This window comes from Priapulus caudatus, unplaced genomic scaffold (assembly GCF_000485595.1).
Source record: "Priapulus caudatus unplaced genomic scaffold, Priapulus_caudatus-5.0.1 Scaffold21, whole genome shotgun sequence".
Lineage (NCBI taxonomy): Eukaryota > Metazoa > Priapulida > Priapulimorpha > Priapulimorphida > Priapulidae > Priapulus > Priapulus caudatus.
In genome coordinates, this window is record NW_014577082.1 from 680183 (window position 1) to 704512 (window position 24330).

Below are 24330 nucleotides of genomic sequence, written 5' to 3' on the forward strand. Positions count from 1 at the left end.
CTGACGCTGAGAGGCGTCTATGTCCCCGGCGAAAGTACTGCGGAAACTCCTGGTGCGGGCCGGTATACATGAACGATACCTGGCGTACGTATCTATATGTCGAACATACTGGGGTAGGTGCGGCTAACGAGTCTAGGATGACTCTTAGCGGAGTCGCCTACGGCGCTACTCCCGGGACCGCGAACCATTGATCTATCCTAACCTGAATGCCCTCGAAGCCCGGTAACTCCTAACTCCTGAACCCGCTACTAATTCCTAACCTACCATATCAAATAGTGACCAGGGTAGCCGTTCGGTATACCGGACCGTACCCAGGGTAGTGGGTCGCGGAGTACCCTGGGGGACGATTAGAGCCTGGATGAGCAGGGAACTGACAGCAGTACAGGGATTATTATGTCCCAGTGCGGAGGCTGATCTGTAATTGGATGGAGAGTGTTACATGCTATGATGCGTAGAGTGTAGGTCTTGTCGCGTCAGTCCAAGGTATGGAATTAGGCTAATGTGTGTCTTGGTTTCTGGTTGCAGACAATGGGTGATGGCGAAGATGAGTTGGAGAGCGGAGTTTTCGGAGGAGACTGAAGGTGTGGATGAGTGTGTTTCTGAGAGTTGGGACTGAGCGAGGGGAGAGCAGCTGCAGCAGTTCGCTGCAGGACAGGTGGAGGCGAAGAGAGCCATCGGGTGGCGATGAGTGTCAGCGCCGCGTTCAGGCGGCGACTAGGGTAGTTCAACAACCTGCCGGCTCAGGGGAGTATTTACAGCCCATCTGGTACATGTTTATAAAGATTGCGTATATGAATTTGATATCTGGAATCTATTAACATATTAGTACGATTTGTAAAATCATGCGTTTAGCTTGCAATGTACCATAAGTTTATATTACTTATATTATTCATTATATATGTTATTGCGAATGGCATTTAGCTCTCTACATTTAATGATATAGCTAGGAGCGGTAGACCAATATGCGCTTAGTTTCTATGAAAATGAGGTTCTATTCACACTATTTATATACTATATATACTATATATACAGGGTAGAAAATGAACTTTTTGAACCCTCTAAAGAGGGAGTCCGCAGTCTGAAGTACAAATTTAAGACAATTACAATACGCATTTTCTGATTTGAATAGATTTATGCGGTTGAACGTCTGCCCAAATACTTTGGTTACTGAAAAATCATGCCGGGTAATTCCGTTGTGGCCCTTCTTCTGGAACGAACTGTTAGCTATAGAGAGAATTTTCAGGGAGTCACACGGACTAAAGCTGCATTATGTTCAGAATCGGCGGGGGGAGTCGAATTTAATTCAGAAGGTTACTTTGACTCTTCCGACTCACCGTTTATTCTGCGGGGACCTCCTGTTCGTAATATATAATTCTGAATTTGATAATGTTATGTACGGTCAATTATGTGTCCATCTTTCAGTGTATGTGATGTAGATGGTTATCCTATGGTTTCAAAACACATCTACGCTTTATAGACAGGTTATGTGTTGTAACATTGCATATGCCTGTAGGCTATACATGTTATCAGGAGTTAATAATGAAAATTCTGTCATTATTACTGCCTGAATGTTTATCTATGTGTCCTTGCAGGGTTTTCTCCGCGCGTTTCATGAAGGCGCAGGGTGTTTGAGTAGGACAGATTGGGAAGGGGGAACCGGGAGTGTGGGGGGTAACGCCGGTCCGAACTGACTTTGAGTTTTTTATTGTAATAAGCCGTATGATCATTTGCTATTGCGGAGCCAGGATTATCCGAGTCATAAGTGGCCTTCAATACACAGCGTAAATCGACCAGTTCGGTCACTTCGGTGGCACATATATATATACACTTTAAGCGGTGAAAAATAAAAGCACGACTGCTGTTGAGCATTTCATTGATAGCATAACTGGAGGAATTCAGGCAGTCGGAGGATTTACGGGATTTGCAAATTAGGTTTCAGTCGTCGAAGTGCATGAGAGCGCCGAGGCATGCATTAAAGACCTGGGGGAAACGCTGTACATATACGTGCGTGTTACAGGGTTATCCATGTGTCACCGTGTTAGTAATTACATACTGCCTCAGTTTATATTACAGGTAGGATCTGTTATTCACCTTGCATATACCTGGTATGTTACTGGCTAACTACAGTCTGGTGGCACCGTGGATTAGACGTTGTATTTTAAATTAGTCATGTGTCAATCCGCAAAGAATCAGGTTCGCTTGCTTTGATATATGGCTGTATGCTCTAGGTTATGCAACGCCATCACTTACAGGTGCCGGTGGGTGATACTTGTAAGTATAGGTATCTCTGTGTCATCGTGCGAATGCTATACAGTAGTATATGTGACTTTAATCTGGTGTTCTCGTCATGCAGTATACCTGTGATGGTACAGTTAGTTTCGATGCTTGATTTCAATGTACTTGGCTGTAATTGTAGTATATTAGTTTGAAGAGAAGCTGTAGAGATATCGTTACAAAAACATGTAACATCTAGAAAATCAATTTGCTACTAATTTAGTCAATTATGTAGACAATACTGAGCAGCTGTGTTATCATAAGTCTCAGTAAAACACACTATTATTCAGCAAGAATGATCGGCGGACCACTATCACCTGATCAGGAGGGGATCTAAGCTCGCTTACGTCTCGCACGCGCCTCCTGGAGCTAAAAGCCGACGCCCCGACAGCTAGCACGACCCCGCAAGCACAGGAGAAAGTCCGACGCACGTCTCCAGGTGAGCTGTGAAAAGATGGCAGCGCTTTGTGCGTTGCATTATGGTGATCAAGTGCGTCGATTCTTTCCCTCACGTCGAGTCTCTCCGTCGTGTCCCTATGTTCCTCTCCTCTATCTCTCTGCTTTTGGCATCATTTCTTTCCGTGTGGCTCTCTCTGTCCTCTCGTTCTCGCCCTCTTCCTACCCTCGCCTAAGCCTCCTACCCTCCCTCTTCCCTCGAACTTCTCTCCCTTTTCTCAGTTGCTACTCTCTCTCCCTCTCTTTCTCTCCAGCCCCTCTCTCTCTCTTTCGTGCTCTCTTTTCTCTACTCGATATTTGCAGTGTGCCTAACTTTCCCCCTGCTCTCGCCCCACCCCTTTCTCGTCGAGTGTGATTTTCCCTCTTTTTGATTCTACGCGGTCCCGCTTACTAACTCGCCTTTCTTGTGTCGCTCTCTCAGGCTATCTCTATCATTTTCTCTCATTTGTAATTCGCTGCTTTTGTCTTGTATTTTACACGCTAATACGACTGCCAAGTACACATGGTGTGTTATTTATGAAATAATAAAGGCCATGTCGCAGAATTCATGCGGAGTACTACGCTTCGATCAGCCGCGCAAGATGACTCTATTATCACACTGGGTCCTTAGACTGAGTTAAAAATTGTGCAGGGGTACGTATTTCGTGCGACTCCACGCATGGCAGCGCAGACGATGAAGCTCTGCATGGCTGAGAACAGATACTCTTTTAAAGTCCCGCAGAGGAGTGGCTACTTCTCGCATCGTTAACGTTGTACAGTTAACCCCGCAGGCAGAGGCGCGCGACGCACACTCGAGCCTCAACAGGGGGTTGGGTTGAGCCACGTCGGCTGCTCAAGCGGGATGGAACATGGCTTCTGGCGACTATGTTTGACGCACGCACTGTTTCTTGCTGCACCTTCTTGACTAGTACTGTTGCTGCTGCGAGTGCAAGCCACAGGTGCGGTTGGCAGTCTACTGCAATAGGGCATGGTGTTGTTTTGCTGTTATAATCGCAGTCATACGTTGCTCTTGAATCGGGGACCAGCGCCGGTCGATGATGAAACGTGTAAACTGTCTATCTCGGTTATCGTCGCTCACGCGAACGAATTTTCACGCACAGTTTTCGATCGGCGTTAACATAGTCGCTATGCAGTATTCTGAGACCTGAGTATTCCAAAGATAGAAAGGGCTTGATCATTCTCTGTGTTAGTGCGCGGTGGGAAGTCACGATCCAGGCATCCGAATGCATGGGAAGCTCGTTCCTTGCGCTTCGCCTGCGTGAATTGTAAATATCCTGTCGGCAAGTGCAGTGAGGGAGTGTGTTGGGGGCATTGTATGCGTCGTGTGGTGTGAGGGGGGGGGTGCGGCCTTGGCGGGCATTTATCACGCGCGGGGGGGCGGGGGGTTAGCGCGCCTCTCATCTATACTCTGACGACCTTTTAGATCTGGATCAACCCTTTGATCTGTTCGTCTGTGCCGCCGCACGCGCGCTGTCGTACGCTGAGCGTAGACTGCGATTCTGTGAGGACGAGGAGAGGATGAGCGGGGCACGAGCTGAGGTGTAGTGGGTGGTGCACAGTACACTGCTTCTCGCGCTGTAACGAGCGATTACGTGGTGACGTTTAGACGAGCCAGCATTGATTGACCTCCTCTCGCCGCGCGGCCTAGCTTGTCTCCAACGCGCGCTGGCGGAATGTGAACGCCCCCTCTCCCGTTAGGGCAAATTAGCTGCGGCCAATTTAGTGGCCAGCACCTGAATCGGCGGCCGCATAAGTCGATTATGAGTGTACCAAGTCTATTTTAGCGTTGCGTCGACTAATTGTCCGTCGTAAAAAGCGTCGGCAGCTGATCAATTTACTCTCGATTGTGTCGTCGCGTGGCACTCTCTCATTACGTCGTACGCGTCTGCAAAACTGTCTTTAACGTTGCGAGGTCCTTTTGAGGAGTTATCGGCCGTAGATGATTCGCTAGAGCAGGTGTTAGATATATAACAGGCGTGAGAAATTAAGGAGTACGGAGCTCTAAATCCTAATACTCCTAGACTTTAAACTGTCGGAATCCCTGATTTGAACAGATTGCAGGAGTCCCGTAGTGACTACCTGAAAATTCTGCTATACTAAACTAGTTCGTTCCAGGCACAGACATCGCGGAATTACCTATTTTTCAGCAACTATCCAAAGAAAATTATAAGTCAGACGTGACATCGCATGAATCTTCAACGAATAAAGCACATGTGTTATAGTTGTTATGCTTTAGTTTTGAATATTCAGAACTTCGGACTCCCCGCATTTTTGCTCGCGGAGCCCTTTTTGAGGGACAGAGAGGCCATTTTCAAAAGTTAATTTTCATAACCATGTAATAATCCTTTCTTGTTTTCGCCATTACTACCCGTCCATTCTGTACTGTTCTCCCCTCCCACTTTCTGCTAATTATTTTGTTTTGATCTTTTCGACTGAATATTTCCTCCACCCATTCTCACCTTATCTGTTTATTTATCCCTTGTCTTCATCTTGCAAACTACAACAGTCCGTGTCACATTATCAAACCCGCGTTTCTTTGCACATTCTATCTCGCGTTCTTTGTCCCTCGTCTCGATCGCTTTACTCTCTCTCTTACTCTCCTCATCTCTCATCTCTCTCTTTTCTCCCCTCCCCTTCTCTCCCTCTCTCTTTCTCTTTCCCTCTTTCTCTCCCTCTCCCCCCTCCCCTCCCTCTCTTCCCTTCTCCCCCTCTCTCTCTCTCACTACTTTTTTCATTGGCGAGAGCTTGAGGGGGCAGAACTCGGGGCCATGTCCTGCAATACAGAATCAGCGTTGAAATGTATATGGGTAGTGTATTAGAAAATTCCTTTGCGGTTTTTATAGCATTTTAAAACCGCCCACTTGCATAAATGTATTGTTGCTCGGATTAAAGTTCTAGAGTAGTTAAGACTAGGGAGTACAAAAATCCGGATATGGGAGTAACAAAAATAAGCACTGCTACAGCGTGATCACCACTACCCTAGTTCACAGGTGTGTGCTTTGCGTGCTGCTCTATTTTTTGGCCCGCCTCTCACCCGCCGTCACCAGCTATCTCCCTACACTCACGCACTCCCTAACAACTCTATGTGCTGTGCTTTTGGCCCGCCTCTCACCCATCCGACCATGTCAGGCCCAGCTACTCTCACTCCCACGCACCACTCCTCCACCACCTCCTCTGCTGCCCTCTTCTTTGCCCGCTCTCACCCGTCACCACGCATACTTCATCTCGCCATCTTGCGACAGTATGTCACAGAGTCGCCTACGCCTACTGCCTAACCCTAACCCTAACCCAAACCCGAACCCTAACCCAAACCCGAACCCTAACCCTAACCCTAATCCTAACCCTAACCATATCAAATAGTGACCAGGGTACGTTCCGGTATACCGGACCGTACCCAGGGTACGTTCCGGCAGTACCCTGGGGACATAGACCCTATGAGCCACACTGACACATACATATATTATAGTCCATGCAATGATCTGTAATTATTGAAGAATTTACATCCTATGATGTAGAGTGTACGTCTTGTCGTCATCCAAGTCATAGTATTAGCTAATATAGTGTTTGATTTCTGTTGCAGACAATGTATGGCCAACATGAGTCTGAAGCCAGTTCTCAAACTGAAGGTTGATGAGTTGTTTCTGAGATGGCTGAGCGAGGAGGACACTCAGCAGTTCCTGCAGGACAGCTTGAGGCAAATGACCATCGGTGGCGATGGTGTCAGCGCCCCTTCAAGCCCGACTAGGTATGCAACAACCTGCGCCTCCAGAGTATTTACACCCAATTTACATTTATAAAGATTGGGTATATGACATTTGATATCTGGAATCTTTCAACATATTAGTTAAATTTGTAAAAATCATGTCGTTAGCTTGCATGTACCATAAGTTTATATTATTATATTATTATTATATATTATTGCAATGGCAATTTTAGCATCTTACATTAATGAATATAGCTAGGAGGTAGACCAATATGCGCTTAGTTTTATACAAATGAAGGTTCCTATTCACATATATATATATATATATATATATATATATATATACAGGGGTAGAAATGAACTTTTGAAGCCCTCAAAAAGAGGGAGTCCGCAGTCTGAAGTACAAAATTAAAGACATTAACATTACGCATGTGATGATTTGAAAGATTTATGCGGTTGCACGTCTGCCAAATATTTGCTGAAAAAATACGGTAATTCCGTGTGGCCCTTCTCTGGAACGAACTAGTTAGTATAGGAGAATTTTCAGGGAGTCACACGGACTCCTGCATATGTCAAATCGGGGAGTCCGACATTAAATCAGAGAGTATTTGACTCCGGACTCGCGTTAATTTCGCACCCTGTATATATATATAATTAATTTATAATGTATGTACCGGTCATTTATGTGTCATCTTTCATGTCATTGTATGTAGATGTTATCTATGTGTCACATCACATCTACCTTTATATACAGGTTATGTGTGTAACCATGCATATGCCTGTATATACATGTTATCAGGAGTTAATAAGGACAAATTTGTCATTATTAACTCCTGATGTTATCTATGTGTCACCTTGCAGGGTTTTCTCCAGGACTTTCAGAAGGCATGTTTATAGACAGATGGGGGAGGGAACCGGGAGTGGGTTGTAACCCCTCCCAATACATTGAGTTTTTTATTTAATAACCTATATCATTAGCCAATTGGAGCCAATTATGCCAGTCATAAGTGGCCTCAATACACAGGTAAACTTGACCAGTTCGGTCACTTCGGTGGCATATATATTTTATACATTAAGCCGTGAAAATAAAGCACGACTGTGTTGAGATTGTCATTGATAGCATAACTGGAAATTCAGGCATGTCGGAGGATTTACGGGATATTGCAAATTAGCTTCAGCTTCGAATGCATGAAAGACCCGACATGCATTAAAGACCTGGGGAGAACGCTGTACATATACGTGCGTGTACAGGTTATCCATGTGTCACCTTTCATATATATGCCTCTATAATATACAGGTAATCTGTTTATCACCTTGCATATACCTGTATGTACAGGTAATCCATCTGTCACCTTGAATAGACTTGTATTTTCAAATTAGTCATGTGTCATCTTGCTTATGTATATGCCTGTATGCATCTAGGTTATCAATGCATCACTTTGCATATACTTGTAAGTATAGGTATTCTCTGTGTCATCTTGCGTATACATATATGTGTACTATTAATCTGTGTGTCGTCTTGCATATACCTGTATGTACAGGTAGTTCATGCTTCATATTTCATGTACTTGTAAACTTGTAGATATTTTAGTTTAAGAGTAAGCTGCTAGAGAGCATCTTAACAAAAACATGTAAACATTAGAAAATCAATTTAGTACTAATTAGTCAATTACTGTAGACCAAATACTAGCAGCTTTTATCATATCAGTCATAACACACAATTTCAGCAAGAATGGGCGACCACTATCACCGAGGCAGAGAGGTGGATCTCCTCCTTACTCTCCGCCTCCTGGGCTAACAGCCAGCCCCCGCAGGCCTAGCAGCCCCCGCAAACACAGAGACACATCGAAACCCACGTCTCCAGGTGAGCTGTGAAAAGAGAGCGTTTGCTGCTTGCATTCTATGTGATCAGTGCGTGTCTCTCCCCATCGGTCTCTCCCTCCTTCCCTCTGTTCCTCCCTCTATCTCTCTCTTGCCATCTCTTGCTCACTTTCTCTTTCCGTGTGTCTCTCTCTGGTCCTCTCTTTCTCGCCCTCCCTCCCTCCTCCCTCCCTCCCTCCTTCCCTCCTTCTCTCCTTCCCTCGTGCTCTCTCTCTCCCTCTCTTTCTCTCCACCCCTCTCTCTCTCTTTCTGTCTCTTTCTCTCTCTCTTGAGTGTGCCCTCTTTCCCCACTGCTCTCGCCCCACCCCTTTCTCTCGAGTGTGATTTTCCCCTCTTTCTTATTCTACCTCCCCTTACTACTCCCTTTCCTTCTGTCGCTCTCTCGGTATCTCTATCATTTTCTCTCATTTGTAATTCTGTTTGTCTTGTATTTTCACGTAATACGACTGCAAGTAAACATGGGTTATTTATGAAATAATAAAGGCATTCGAAGAATTCATGCAGTACTAGCTTCGAATCAGCGGCAAGATGCTATTATCAATTCGTCTAGTCGCGTAAAATTGTGCAGGGGAGTATTTTCGTGCACCTCCACGCATGGCAGCGCAGACATGAAGCCTGCATGGCTGAAACGAGATACTCTTTTAAGTCCCTCAGAGTGCTCTTCTCGCATCGTTACACGTTGTACAGTTAACCCGCAGGCAGAGCCCGCACGCACACTCAGCCTCAGGTGGGTGGGTTGGCACGTTGCTCAGGGGGAACTTGCTGTCTGGATATGTTTTGACGCACGCACTGTTTCTTGCTCACTTCTTACTAGTGTTGACTGCGCGAGTGCAAAGCCACGGTGCCGGTTGGCAGTTACTGCAATAGGGCAGGTGGTTGTTTTGCTGTTTAATCGAGTCATACGCTTGCTCTGGGGACCAAGCGCGGTCGATGATGAAACGTCGTAAACTGTCTATCCCTCGGTTATGTCGCTACGCACGAATTTTCACGCGTTTTCGATGCGTTAAATAGTCGTGCAGTTATTCTGCAGCTGAATTCCCAAAGAATGAAAGGCTGTCCTTCTCTGTGTTAGTCGGTGAGAAGTCACGATCCGGATCCGAATGCATGGGAAGCTCGTTTCCTTGGCTTCGCTGCGTGAATTGTAATATCCTGTCGGATGTGCAGTGAGGGAGTGTGTTGGGGGCATTGTATGCGTGTGTGTGTGAGGGGGGGGGTCGCGGGAGCGTAGATTTATATCACGCGGCGGGAGGGGGGGGGTACCGCCTCCTCCTCATACTCTGACGACTTTTATCGGTCAACCCTTTGAGTCTTCTTCGTGCGCGCTGTCGTACGCTGAGCGTCCGCCTCGCTTCTGTGATGACGAGGAGGAGGGATGAGCGGGGGACGAGCTGGGTGTAGTGGGGGGTGCAGGTACACTGTCCTTCTCGCGTGTAACGAGCAGTACGTGTACGTTAACGAGCAGCAATTGATTGCCTCCTCCGCGCGCGGGCTAGCTTGTCTCCAACACGCGCTGCGAACGTGAACCCCCCTCCCCCGTTAGGCAATTAGCTGCGGATTTGTGGCCAGCCACCTGACTCGCGGCGCATAAGTCGATATGAGTGTAGCAAGTCTAGTGCGTTGGTCTCCTTAATTGTCCTCGTAAAACGTGGCAGTGGATAATTTACTCTCGATTGTGTCGCCGCGTGGGTATCTCTCTTTACGTCGTGCGTCTGGAAACTGTCTTTTAACGTTGCCGGGTCCTTTTGAGGAGTTTCGCGTAGATATTCGTAGAGAGTGTAGATATATACAGGGTGCGAAATTAAGGGGAGTCCGGAGTCTAATACTCCTAGATTTACTGTCGGACTCCCTGATTTGACAGATGCAGGAGTCCGTGTGACTCCCTGAAAATTCTGCTATACTAACTAGTTCGTTCCAGAGCACGGCCTCGCGGAATTACCGTATTTTTTCAGCAAATATCCAAAGAAAATTTGGTAGACGTGCATCACATGATTCTTCAAAATAAGCACATGTGTTATTATTGTTATGCTTTAGTTTTGAATTTCAGACTGCGGACTCCCGCATTTTTGCTGCGGACTCCCTCTTTTTGAGGGCAGAGAGTCTATTTGACTCCCTTGTTCAAAAGTTAATTTCTAACCCTGTAATAAGCTTTCTGTTTTCGCCGTACTACCCCGTCATCTGTCTGCTCCTCCCCCTCCCCCTTTCCTGTATTATTTTGTTTTGATCTTTTTCGACTGAATATCTCCACCCATTTCACCTTATCTGTTTATTTATCCCTTTCCTTGATCTTGCAACTAAACAGTCCTGTCACATTATAAACCTCTTCTTTGGCCTTCTATCTCTCTCTCTTTCTCCCTCTCTCTCGCTCTCTCTCTCTCTTTCTCCCTCTCTCTCGCTCTCTCTCTCGGGCTCTCCTCTCTCTTTCTCCTCTGCTTCATCGGTCTCTTCTCTTTCTTCCCTCGTCTCTCGCTCTCTCTCTACTCTCTCTATTTCTCCTCCCCCCCTCCCCCTCTTCTCTCTCCACTCTCTCTTTCTTCTCCGTTCTCTTCTCTCTCTCTCGTCCTCTCTCTCTCTCTCCTTCCTCTCCCCTCTCTCCTTCTCCACTCTCTCTCTCTCTCTACTTTTTTCATTGGCGAATTGAGGGGGCAGAACATCAGGGCCATCTCCTAATACAGGAATCAGGTTTGAAAAACTCGTATGGTAGTATAGAAATTCCTTGCGGTGTTTTATCAGCATTTTAAACCGCCACTTTATGTATTGTTGCTCGGATTAAGTTCTAGAGTAGTTAAGACTAGAGTACAAAAAATCCGTCTGGAGTACAAAAATACGCCTGCTACAGCTTGCACCACTACAGCTATACACCGCCTTGCTGCTGCTTTTTGGCCCACCTCTCACCCCGTCCACCCAGCTACTCTACACTCACGCCACTCCCTATACACCTCCTTGCTGCTGCTTTTTGGCCCCACCTCTCACCCCGTCCACCCAGCTAACTCCTACACTCACCGCCACTCCTATACACCTCCTTGCTGCTGCTTTTTGGCCCGCCTCTCACCCGTCCACCAGCTACTCTACACTCACGCCACTCCCCTATACACCGTCTTGCTGCTGCTTTTTTGGCCGCCGCTTCTCACCCCGTCCACCCAGCTACTCTTACACTCCACCCACTTCCCTCCTATACACCTCCTTGCTGCCTTGAGCTTTTTGGCCCGCCTCCACCGCCGTCCACCCAGGCTTACTCTACACTCACGCCACTCCCCTATACACCTCCTTGCTGCTGCTTTTTGGCCCGCCTCTCACCCCGTCCACCCAGCTACTCTACACTCACGCCACTCCCCTATACACCTCCTTGCTGCTGCTTTTTGGCCCGCCTCTCACCCCGTCCACCTAGCTACTACGAGACTGACGTGCTGCGTCGTGTTGCAGGTGATGGCAGCTGCCGGGAGTTTCAAAGATTCACCGAAGCCAGAACGAACGGCAGGGATGCTGAGAAGGGCTTCACGGAGTTTCCCGCGCTTGTCGGCGAGATGCGAGCATCGAGGACAACGGTGAGATATCGGAGGGAGGAGGGCAGCAGGAGAGAGGAGGGCGAGAGAAGAGAGGGGAGGTAGGGGGAGGGAGTGCAAGAGAGGAGGGAGGGGGTGGAGGAAGGAGGAAAAAGGGAGGGGAGAGTCAGGAGGGGCTGTGAGAGAAATGGGAGGGGGAGTGATCGGTGATGGAGGGCGAAGGAATCGTAAGAAAGCTTGATAGGCAAGGGAGAGAGGGGCCCACCGGAAGGATGGTGATTAAACGAGTGGAGGGTGTGAGAGCGGTCTGCAGGAGAAGGGTTAGCACTACGAGTGCATAGGAAACGGGTGCCGGTGCCAGCGGTGGGGGTGGGGCAAAGGAGCAGGGACCATAGAATTAGATAGAAGGATTAGCCTGTGTGTGTGATGTATGTTTACAAGGTGGTGGGCTACCCACCATTGGCGTGCAACATTGTGGGCGAATTTTGTACCTGGCCTCCAGCTTTGTGATCTCAAACAAGATCCGTAGAGTGCTTGTTTAAACCCGTTAAATATTTAAGACGAGATCGTGTACATTTTGCTCTTCATCTTGTCCTTAATTATTCCACTTGAATTATTAAGGTTACGCGCGCGCAGCCACGCGGTAGGGCGCGGGCGAATTGCTCAGCACAGATGGTGGCGTCCCCTAGGGGAAAGGGGCGGACATTAGCCGCCGAGTAGCAACCACTTAGCCTGTGTGCGCAAGGGAAATCTGCTTGTTAGTGCACGTCCCACTCTCCCGTGTATCAGGATAGAAGTCTGACATGTCATCTCACTTAGGCTGCATCTTATACAGTCGGTTGAGTGTCCCCCGAGCCGAGTGGATGACTGCTGTTGACACAAGCATGGAGTGCCAATAACGCGTTTTTCTGCGCTGCCTAGGAGAACGCGTTCACCTAGCTCGCACGCAAAGCGCGGTTAATTAAATGTGCATGTAGTTGTCCGTTACGTGGGCTTAGCTTAGTCTAGTAGAGTGAATGGGGCCAAGCGCTGTCAAGTTGTGCTTGCTTCGATATTTGAAAGTAAATAGAAGTATTGATCAAATTACGACAATGGTCGTTGGCGTGTAGGTTTGAAGTATGTGAGTGGCTTGCTTTTCTTCTCTGTAACTGTTCACGTTGCAGGTGATTAGTTTTCTAATAGTAGATCAGACAAGGCGTACACAAAAGATATTGTCCCTTCTGCACACCACGTTTATTTACGTATCACATGCACTTTACACGTATCTTACGTTTATATAGCATGGTTGGCTAACATACTCGGCTAAATGCTGATTATTGCAATTTGTGTACAACTTCAGTTGTTAGTGTTACTGCAAACAGTTGCTGCTTAGCTAGTTATATCACGTTATATAACGTTATATCAACGTGGCATGGTGTAATTGGCAAGCACGCATCGGTTATGCTTCCCCTCTCTCACTGGCATGTTTTACGTAGCGTACGCTGACCGTCAGAAAGTCACACCTCTGTCCGAACTCGCTTTCTTGGCAGCAGGTGGCGCCACCGCACGAGGTTTTGCGTCGGAGGCGAGATTTCGGCGGCGATATGACAGCGGGGAGCATTATCAGCGAGCGTAATTCAACCTGCATGCAAAGTATTTTAAGTTGTCATGTTTTTGTGCGATATAGCTGCTGAAGCCCTCTCGCACGCACGTGCGCGCGGCGGCCCCGGCATCTGGCGAGATGCAAGAACGCAAATCAACTCGTCGGCTAAAAATATGCGCGACCGCGACTTACAAAGGTTAGAGCAATGATGCGGCGAGCCGCGCACCCTACCACCGTCCACCCACGCGAGAATCGAGAAAGTTCGCGACGTAATAAAAAAAAGAAGGGTTTCCGTTCGGCCGTGTGTTCTCTGTGTGGCGTGTGGCGTGCACGAGCTTATACACGCGCACGTGCGTCGTGTGCGTAGAAGCTGCGCGTGTGCGCGGCTGCACGAGATGTAAGGCAGAGAAAGTCATCATCCTCGTCGATACATGCATGTCAGAGACACGTATTGTACGACGCTGCATATCAGCTGTTAGCGACGAGGTATCGGAGGAGGGTGAAGCGAGGGAGAGAGGTCAGCGAGGGGTCACCTAGCGGAGAGAAGCCGATTTGCAGCCGTGGCGATGGGGTTATACAGACGGAGCAGCGGAGGGCCGTGTTATGGGGGAAGCGGAAGGAGGGTATTGAGTCTCGCGCGGGGAGGGGTTCAGCGGGGGGAAGCATTGAGCGGGTGTGTAGGGGGCAGGGAAAAATAAACAGGCAGTTGAAAATCAACACAGTTGGGTCCAACGCAGTTATATGGACGTGGATTTGGGGAGGGTGAAGCTTTGGAAGCCTCAATCACAATGTGAAGCCCAAGGAATACTTCTAAGCGTGGTGTGGCAGTGAATAATCTCTATGGGCATGTTTTCGAGGGAATATAAACAAGACCTGACTCACTGTAATTTCGAGTCATGGGATCTGAGGTGACTAACCCGGGACAGCTGGTGACAGTCTGCTTGCTCAATTGCGCAACATGTGATGCTGGCTTCTCATAAAAGACTCGTCAACTAATGTATCTTCTAGTTTCATTCTCGTTAGAGTATGGCTTGCTGTGTAAATAATACGGCGCATTCATTATTCAATAATTTATACTTTGTCGTTGGCAAACCTACTTGTCTTGCATATATATCCTAACCGTCTTGCCGTAAAATTGCTCATGCTGCCATGTTTAAAAATTTCTATGGTTTCAATCATTTGTTATGGCTTCTTCTGGCATCTAGGGAATACATAAGGAAACAATATTATATTGGCCATCTGTATTTCGGTTCAGTTAAATTCAGAAGGCGTGTGTAACCAGTCCACGTCTTCGTGCGTGCGACGGACGGATGCGGCACACGTCATAGTAAACTGATACTTGCTGTTGAGCAAATTGTCCGAGTTCTCGATAATCTCAGAAAGGTTTCCGAGTTTTGCTGCTTCGAACCTCGAGCTTGTATAGTTTCGATGACCTATAGATCCCCCGCGAACTATCGAGTCTCCTTCTCGGAGAGCCGGATACAGTGGGTCTGGCCCGAAAATTGGCATGGTTTCATCCACTAGTACCACCGCGTGCGCTTCGAGACCCCCGCCCACCCCGTCGCGGGAGCTTGTGAGAGCTTCCAGGGCCCCGTGTGCGTTCTCTGCCTCCACATGCAGTACATCTGTAACACAACACTGAGGTGATAGAGGCATGCCTTTTATGGGACAGTGAGGGCATTCCTCCAAACGCTGCAGCTGGGTACAGTACTGTGAGCAAGCCGAGCAGGCAATGACTGCAGTCATGATCCACGTTGCCTCGTACACCATATCGCTGCTGCTGCTGCTGCTGCCGTGAGAAGAAGAAGAAGAAGAAGAAGCCACGAAGAAGGCTTCCGTCGTTGCCTGTGAGAGAGATCCCGTTTATTGACAGTCCTTCGCTGCAGAAAGAGAGACAGAGAGAGAGTGTGTGCGTTTATGAGAGATATAGAGCGAGAGAGAACGGAAGAGAGTGAGCAGGAGAGCCACGGCGTGGTGTGAGTAGGTTGTGTTTGGGACAGCACGCAGCCATGTGCTTGTGATGGCGTGCGTCGTGCGACTCTGCTATAGGTCGGAGAGACAGCTGCCGCACGCCGTGGTGTAGTGACGCTGCGTGGATCTGTTTACACGAGCGAAAGTCACAAGAGACATAAAGAAATAGAGAGAGACAGAGAGCGAGCGAGAGAGAGAGAGAGAGAGCAAGAGAGAGATATAGACGCGTTGCCGCGGTCACCGGTGTTCCTTCTCCGACGGAGACATGTCCGCAGCCGCTGACCGAAATCACCGAAGCCAGATCGATGTCCGGTCTCACTGAGTGGTGTCACCTTCCACCGCGACACACACTCACGCGATACGCCGCTTATGGAAGGTGTGCGTCGGCGGGAGCACATCGCCGATCGCTTACGTGAGTGATTGATCATTGGACAGCGCCGTTTCTCCCACCTACCCGTGCACGGCGTCGCCATGAGGTGAAGCCACTCCGCGCGGCGACGACGAGTGACTGTCATGTAGCGCCCTCCTCTCGCTCGCTCGAGACGTAAACGAGGACACCTACGTCGCTCGGCCTCCCCCCCACCCGCTTCCCCCTCCCCCTCCCCCCACCCGCCGCCATGGCCGAGCGCAACGAGATCGTGTGCAAGTACGTCTGCTCGAACACGACGCCCTACTACAGCGTCACGATCGACCAGAAGCAGAGCAAAGCGATCCACTGCTGCGCCAAGTGCGCGCCGGACGTCGCGCGCACCTGTGGCGTCCGCTGCGGCGCCATCCACTACGGCTACTGCATCCCCGTCGGGCCGCCGGGCGCGCCGCCGCGGGTCGCCGTCCACCGGCCGCGCCTCGCGCCGGGGCCGCACGTCGGCGGGCCGCAGCTGCCGGGCAGGTACAGCGTGCAGAAGCAGATCCGCGTAGCCGACAAGCGCATGGCCGACGGCGCGTCGTCACCGTCATCGCCGTCGCCCGAGCGCGTCATCCCGATCCACTTCCGCAACCACGCGCTGACGCCGGAGAGGTCGCCATCGCCGCTGCGCGCCGCTCCCTCCGGCGTCCTGCAGAGGGCGCCGGCGTCGGGGCCGCTCAGCCCGCATAGTCCGGACGCGTCGGGCGTCAAGCTGCGCTTCACGATCAACCTGCCGGCGCGGCGCGGCGCGAGCCCGGACTCGCCGTCTGCAACGTCTCTTGGTATTTCATGGTTGGATTTGGCTAGTCAGTAAGAGTGTCGGGTCTAGTCTTTCAGGGTTGGTTGGGGTTTGGCTAGACACTAGAAGTGTCCTCGGTTGCACCATCATTCCGCTGTGCACCTGTGAGTTGTGGTTCACGGGGTTTGGCTAGCGTTCCTTGTCGCTCACCGTGAGCGCTCGTGATCGCCGCCCGTAATGACCTCCCACGTTGACACCCACACCTTAAAGTTGCTTAACCTCGCAGCTAAATGCATATATAGACCTACTGTGAGCTCGTCTATCTTGCAAAAATTCAATAGAACTCATATGTATTGCTACTTTCATAACATTTCTTCTCAAAATCTAAACGAAATTACTTACGCTCTTACGAAAGTAGCACCATAGTGATGTTTACACATCCGGGACACAGCGGAGCAACAGTTAACAGTTCTTTTCCATGATAAAACAAGTTATAATTAATTATTATATGTTTATTCAGTATAAAATAGTGAAATTTGTTTAAATCATATCGTTATTTATATTACTTATGCAATCATGAAACAACTATTTGCGCTAACGTAGGGCTACTGCTATCTGTGTGACATAACAACATCGGATGTAATTTTGAAAATTCCAATGTTTGTAGCACTTCTCTGGCTCAATGAGAACATTTCGTGATGTTTGCACACTGCAAGTGTGCTCACAGTAGGTCTATCTAGGCTTTTTGTTGTGAGGTTTATCCATTTTAACCCGTTACAGAAACTGACCGAAGCCAAGCCGTCGAGGAGGACTCCTGTAGCGACGACGACAAACACCAAGCAGCAGCCCTCCGTCGTTGCAGCCTCCGCCGCCGCCGCCGCTGCCGCCGCCGTGGACCCGGTCCCCATTCCACGGTTCTACTTCCCGCAGGGACGCTCTTTGCTAGGCAACCAGATTGAGGCGCAGTTGCAGCGAGTCGCGGCCGCGTTTGGCAAGTTCGGCGAAGGCAAGGTGACGCGCGAAGACTTCGGTGATGTCGCCAAGGTACGTTGATATGTCCCGCGGCGGGGTCGGCCGGTGTGACAGGGGGGGGCTCAGATGGTATGTCGCAGGGGTAAGCCAGTATGTTGCAGGGGTCAGGCGGTATGTTGCAGGGGTCAGGCGGTATGTTGCAGGGGTCAGGCGGTATGTTGCAGGGGTCAGACAGTATGTTGCAGGGGTCAGACAGTATGTTGCAGGGGTCAGACAGTATGTTGCGTGATGCTGCGCCGCGAGATGCCCGCCGACAAGGCGAGCGCGAAGAGCATCATCGAGAGCATTGTTCAGCGCAAGATCGCCGAGCAGGAGAAGTTCCCGACGCTGCGCGCCGCCGCCGTCTCCGACGACCGCTTCCCCGGCGGCTTCGCGGGTCGCCAGGGGGCGCCGCGCCACGTCTCGCAGTACCTGATCCGCAAGGACCAGATCGAGCGGCGCATGGCCGCCGAGAAGGAGATCTGCCTCGCGACGATGGGGCTGGCGAGCGCCGGCGGCAAGGTGTCCGAGCAGTACCTGCGCTGCAAGCGCGCCATCGAGCGCAAGATCTCCGAGATGCAGCTGCAGCCGTTCCGCGGGAGCGGCGGCGAGGCGAGTGAGAGCGAGAGCGACAACGAGCGCCCCCTGGAGGAGCGCCGCAAGTTCCGCTCGCAGGCGAAGCTCAACCTGGTGCGCTCGCCGGAGGCCGGCGCGCCGACCGCCATCGCGTTTCCGCGGCAACCGCTCGGCGACGTGCGGTCGAGGGAGCCGGCGCGGCAGCCTCCTCCTCCTTCTCAGGTGGAGAAGCCGGCTGAGAAGAAGCCCAGCGTGCCGGAGAAGCCAGCGCACGTCGTCAGACTGATGGCGCCCGAGGCGAAGACGAGGCCGCACTCGCCTGTCGAGCCGACTCGCCCGAAGACGGAAGCCGCGCGGCCGGAACCGGAACCGGAGCCGGAACGGGAACCGGAATGTCGCGCGGAGGAGGAGGCGGCCGCTCCGCCTGCTCTCGAGAGAGCGGAGGAGTTCCAGGTGGAGAGGCAGCTCATTGCCGAGGGCATCGACGATGACGAGGAGTCGGAAGAGGAGTCGGATGCGGAGTCGGAAGAGGAGGAGGAGGAGGAGGAGGCGGAGGAGAACAGGAAGAAAGTGGTTGTGGTTCAGGAGGTGGCTGTGCAGGAGAAGCCTGAGACACCAGCCGTTCAAGATAAACCGTCGGTGCCGGAAAAACCAGCAGTGCTCGTGAAATCTGCGACGCCGACACTGACACCAACACCAACACCAACAGCAACAGCAACAGCAACAGCAACAGCAACAGCAACAGCAACAGCAACAGCAGCACCAACACCATCACCAACATTATCACAGGCGTCATCGCCAGCAACGCCAGTGGCAGCGACAGTGCCGCCTGCCGAGGTAACGTCATCCTCACTGTGTGCCATCTGTAATGCGGAACATCGCATGCTCTCGCGGAATCTCGCGAGATTTGCGATCGAACGTATTCATGCTCGTATTTATTTTTGCTATATCGCACACAGATTACTTTTAAGAAAACTGCCAAATTTAACAAAACTAATGAACAAACGCAAAACGCAACTGTTATCGTTTTGAAACCGCGCAGTCGAGATCTGTGGAAGACACGCAAGGATACAACGGACAGTAACTAGTGGGCACTTTTACCATACACAATTCTTTAGCTTGAATGTGCGTTGTACATACAATAGCTTGTTTGTAGCTATAATTTTTTAGTTTGTTTCTGTTATCATCTTGGTCAATCTCTTTCCAGTCACTAAATAATAACCTAAATAATTCCACCAGCTAAATAATAAGCTTCCATCCAACGATCCGTTGGAAATTCGCACGCTCACACCGTCACATGGACGCATACGCATGCACGCACATGCTGGCACGTGCACACGCGCACGCACGCACGCACGCATTCGCACAGGCGCGCGTACACACACATACGCGCGCATACACATGCACGCACGTACACATACACCCGCAGGCCCGCTCACACACGTACACGCAGGCGCACACGCACGCACGCGCGCATACACATGCACGCACGTACACATACACCCGCAGGCCCGCTCACACACGTACACGCAGGCGCACACGTGCGCACACGCGATGTGATGCGTTAACAGAAGGAAGCTGTAGCTAATGACATCGCACCTCAACATCATTCGCATCCTCCTCATCGCCCTCTTCATCACCTGGCGTATCTATATCTGGGTCAGGCACTACGCAGACGCCCGGGTCGGTGTATATTAGCAAGGTTAAGTTGTGCCGAGTGCGAAGGTCGGGCCCCAGGCTGGCGATCATGACAGTGTAAGTGCCCGTCTGTCTGACCAAGTGACCTATCTCCCAGCGCAATCAGTTAAACCTATTTGCGAGTGCGATCGCGTGCGGGGGCGGACTCCACTGAGTTGCCGCCGCCTCTTCTTATCTTTGCCGCTATGTTATTGTCGTGCTTGTCGGCGGAGTTTTTGCCACGCGCGTCTTTGCTTGTTTATGTTTTAGTGACACACTTTTCATGCCTCGCCTTGTCTTACTCCGCACGCGCGCACTCTTTCTCTCCCCCCCCACTCTATCCCTTTTACCGCTCTCTTTTTTCTCTCGCTCTAACGCTCTCCTTCTATCGTTCTGTTTCTCACGCTGTCGCGCAACGGACGCTGTGCGGTGATTTCTCGCCCCTTCTCTGTAGATACGTGGCGTACGTGCGTGCGTGCGTGTGTGAGGGGTGCGTTCGTGCGTGCGTGCGTGAGGGAGTGCGTGCGTGTGGGGGTGCGTGCGCGTGCGTGGGCGTGTGTGGGGGGGGGGGCGTGGGCGTAGGCTTGTACGTATGCGCACACATGTGTGCGTGTGTGTGTGCACGCGCGCGCGTGTGCGCGTCTGTGTAGTATTTAGCAGCAGCTAGCGGCAGATATATCTGTCTATACTGACAGACTGCCATAGGTTCATTCACCCTCATTCACGGATCGCACGCCCGGAAAGCCCGCACGTCGTGTTTGTATGTACGAGTCCCTCCCTCCCGGTGTGCCTGCCTCTCCCCTCCCGGTCGGGCGCAGCTAGCTATCCCGGTAACGCGATCCAGCCAAAATTATCACGTAACTGCTTCTTTTCGCCCGTGGAGGCGCGACGACGTGGGAGAGTCAGTGCGGGTTTCCACCCTGAGATTCCCCATGACCCTGAGACCCTGAGATTCTCCCGCCACGGAAGCGGCAACGTGTAGAAAGTTAGCTCATCGTTGATACATGTGCTGGCTGGGTGCACCCGAGGTCACTCAGGGAGAGTGGGGAAAGAATTCGAAATCGATCAATTAGTTTATGTAGTTCCTACCAATTTCTGCTAATGATAAACTCGTTGGTTTACTGATTCACGGTCACAATCGCGATTGAAAGGTGAATGGATTGGGGATATAGCTTGCCGGCGGTGTCTACATCAGATTAAACTAGTATATATAACACACGTTGTGTTACGCAATTAAAAACATGTAACAGACAGTAACGACGCATAGCGTGCTAATATAGACACGGACCTAAAGCCCATATACTATAGACATTATAGACTGAACAGTACGTTCAGCATTGACTCATATACAATACTGCCAACAATGACTGATTAATACTGACAACAATTGAACATTGACTAAACAATACTGACAACATAGACTGAACAATACTAACAACATTGACTAAACAATACTAACAACATTGACTGAACAATACTAACAACATTGACTAAACAATACTAACAACATTGACTGAACAATACTAACAACATGATTAAACAATTACTAAAACAACATAGACTGAACAAATCACTGACATACATGACTAAACACATATAACAACTTGACCTGAAACAATACTAAAACATTGACCTAAACAATTTAACTACAACATTGACTAAACTACTAAACAACATTAGCTGAAACAAATCTAACAACATAGACTGAACAATGTACTACACACATTGACTAAACAATCTAACAAACATAGACACTCCATTTTACAGCGGCAATTACGCGAAGCTAATTGAACTGAACGGATACTGCCCTATCTCCGCAGTCTAGACTGGATTACTTACTGACATATCATTGACTGGGGCAATACAAGTCACGCTACCATTGGCCTGAACAAATACTGACCAACATTGGCTGAACAATACTGACATTAACATAGACTGAACAATACTACAACATTGACATCATTTGACAGGGCAATACGGAAGCATTTGACTGAACGATACTGCTATCCTAGAGTCTAAGACTGGATACTACTGACAATATTGACTGGGCAATACAGTCACCTACCATTGGCTGAACAAAACATACAATATGGACTGAATACTAGTGACAACATAGACTGCAGATTCGTAACAATATGGAAACTGTATATATAGACTGAAGAATACTGCCAAATAGACTGAGCACAATAGGCGCGTTTTCACACTGGGGCCGGCCGCGAATAAGCTGGGATGCATCCCGGTTTTCTGCATTCGAGCGATCGCAAATACGCAGATTATTACAAGATCGTGAACGCAAATAATACTCATAATAATCCGCGTAGCTCGCGCCTCAAATCGCACTTTTGATGCGATCTATTTGGAATTAGCTGCGTATTATGGTGTGTGAACGCCTCGCGCAAAATAATCCCGGTATTTTCTATCCATCACTTCCAGCGAGTGAAGCAGTGGCACTGCGCAGTGAGCTCATTCCGGCAGTGAGCTGGCGCAGTTCTGATTAATAGATATATCCCGCGCGGCAGATTAGCGCGTTATTCGCCTGTGTTGAAACCAACGACACAATTATCCTCCGCGTATTTCCATCGCGATTAGCATCGCGGTTTTTCTTGTGTGTGAACGCACCTATTGAAACATTTACTGGGCGTTACTGCCAAAAATTACAGAACAATATTGTGACAACACTCACTCAACAAAACTTCCTACAAAATTAATGCAGAACAATGCTGACAACATTAGCTGAACAATACATAATACATTCACTAAACAATACGGATAATGCATAGAAGAAAATTTCACGAATTTTTTGGTGTTGAGTTTTTAGAATTAAAAGTAAATACATCTAAAACTAGGAATATTTCTAAAGTCTTGTGCTATACGTTTGTAAGGTGGTTTCAAATATAAAGGTATTTGGCTTTTTATCAAGACAAAAAGGCCGTTTATCGTGAATGTTGATAGTATAATCGTGCTGGATAGTTGAGCGTTTCGATGTGAAAATATCTCTGATAGAACAGCAAAAAATAGCGAGCAGAATACAGTAATATTATATACAGTATATAAATGATAACAAAGAACCCCAAAAGGGTGTTTATTTCGCAAATGAAAGCTAGTTCATTCGGCAGGCTCTAATGAACGTGCCCTTCCAGTATAGTGGGGAGTAGGGGAGGCACCGGCGGGCAATGCAAGGGCAAGCCGACATATGGCCTGTGATGTATTTATGTTTACTGCTGAGCTAGCTATGCAGGCATGTGTTTGGTACAGTGGGCAGTCGTGCAACTATCACTCGGGCTTTAGATTTCATGCAGAAATAGATCCGGGCTATGTGTTTTCCTGCTAGCGTTCTGCAGGCATGCAGTACTCTTGCGTGGCGCACGCAGCGAGTACATTCTCTTTAGTCTCCCCATTACACGTGGGGACTTGTAAAGGGCTTCATGTTTACTACATTTATAAGGAGACGGAAAAAATTGGGCACAGTGGTGACATTATTGGGTACAGCCCAGTGCCTACGTATCGTGACCTTTGTCAGAAAGTTGAGCCCATCAACGTAGTCGAAATTTACACCTTTACCTTTCCCTAATTTCCCACATTTTCCCTAATAGTTTTGTAGTAATCGTGTCCGTTTTTTAGTCTTCATTTTTTATTTCTAGAAATTAAGTTATTGGCATTGTTGTTTTTAATTGCTCACAATATCGTAGGGGAAAAAAGCATGTAGATCTTATTAGATTAAGGATATAGGAATATATTTTTACAATGCCGGTGTAAGCCTTAAATTGGAACATGGCGGTCTAAACTAATTAACTACCATTAACGAGCATGTTTCTTTTATTTTTCTGAGCATGATCTAGTTGACGTGTCGTGAAGGAATGACATATTTCTGCGCTGAGTAGTCCTTTGGTATTTGGATTGGCTGAAGTATAATGATCCATGATATAAATGATGCTTAGGTCTAATTTAGTCTTGGCCTTTTGACACTAAACAGACAGGATAAACATTTATTTCTTTACTTTCGATAGTTACTGTAGCTACATGTGTCTGGGATGCATTCTAGGCTAATGTAAGGGACGCTCTCCTCCATGTTTATTCGCTTGCTATTGTCATAAGATGGCACAACGTAATATTGAGGCGACGATGAGCCTAATTGAAACATCCTATGACTTAACTGAATCATTTAACACCCTCCGGTGTTTACACTTGTAATAATGAGTATTTGTCATTTATGCATATAAACTGCGATAAAATTGTGCAAATATCCGTCGGTAATGTGGTTGCCAATTTTTTTGTCATAGAGGGTGCTAGTTTAGTATTGGTAATAGTAACTGAGGCCGAAGGAGTCGTTGCCGTATCAGGTACTACAGATATGTACCCGAGGTACGTATATGTATACACAAGTGTACCAGACCTGTATCTTCTCAGCATATTATGTACCCTGTGTTTACATAAACGTACCTGCCCCTGAGATGGATATCGAATGAAGACGGTCATGGAGGAGGAGTAGGGGGCAGAAGGAGGAGGAGGAGGAGGGGAGAAGGTGATGGAGTAGGTGGAGGAGGAGGAGGAGGG

The 24330-nt window shown here is 48.9% G+C and overlaps 1 protein-coding gene across 5 annotated transcripts in view; it reads left to right on the forward strand.

Moving 5' to 3' along the window:
- LOC106812532 (serine/threonine-protein phosphatase 2A regulatory subunit B'' subunit beta-like) overlaps positions 1-24330 on the forward strand; it is a 62475-nt gene that overhangs the window by 19738 nt on the left and 18407 nt on the right. For 4 of the 5 annotated variants that reach the window (XM_014816432.1, XM_014816438.1, XM_014816445.1 and 1 more), the window contains 4 exons: positions 6311-6475; positions 8161-8297; positions 11735-11856; positions 17293-17556. In XM_014816432.1, coding sequence (XP_014671918.1) covers positions 6311-6475; positions 8161-8297; positions 11735-11856; positions 17293-17556 — 688 coding nt within the window. The remainder of the gene's footprint in view (positions 1-6310; positions 6476-8160; positions 8298-11734; positions 11857-17292; positions 17557-24330) is intronic. The other variant, XM_014816460.1, reaches the window with a different exon arrangement.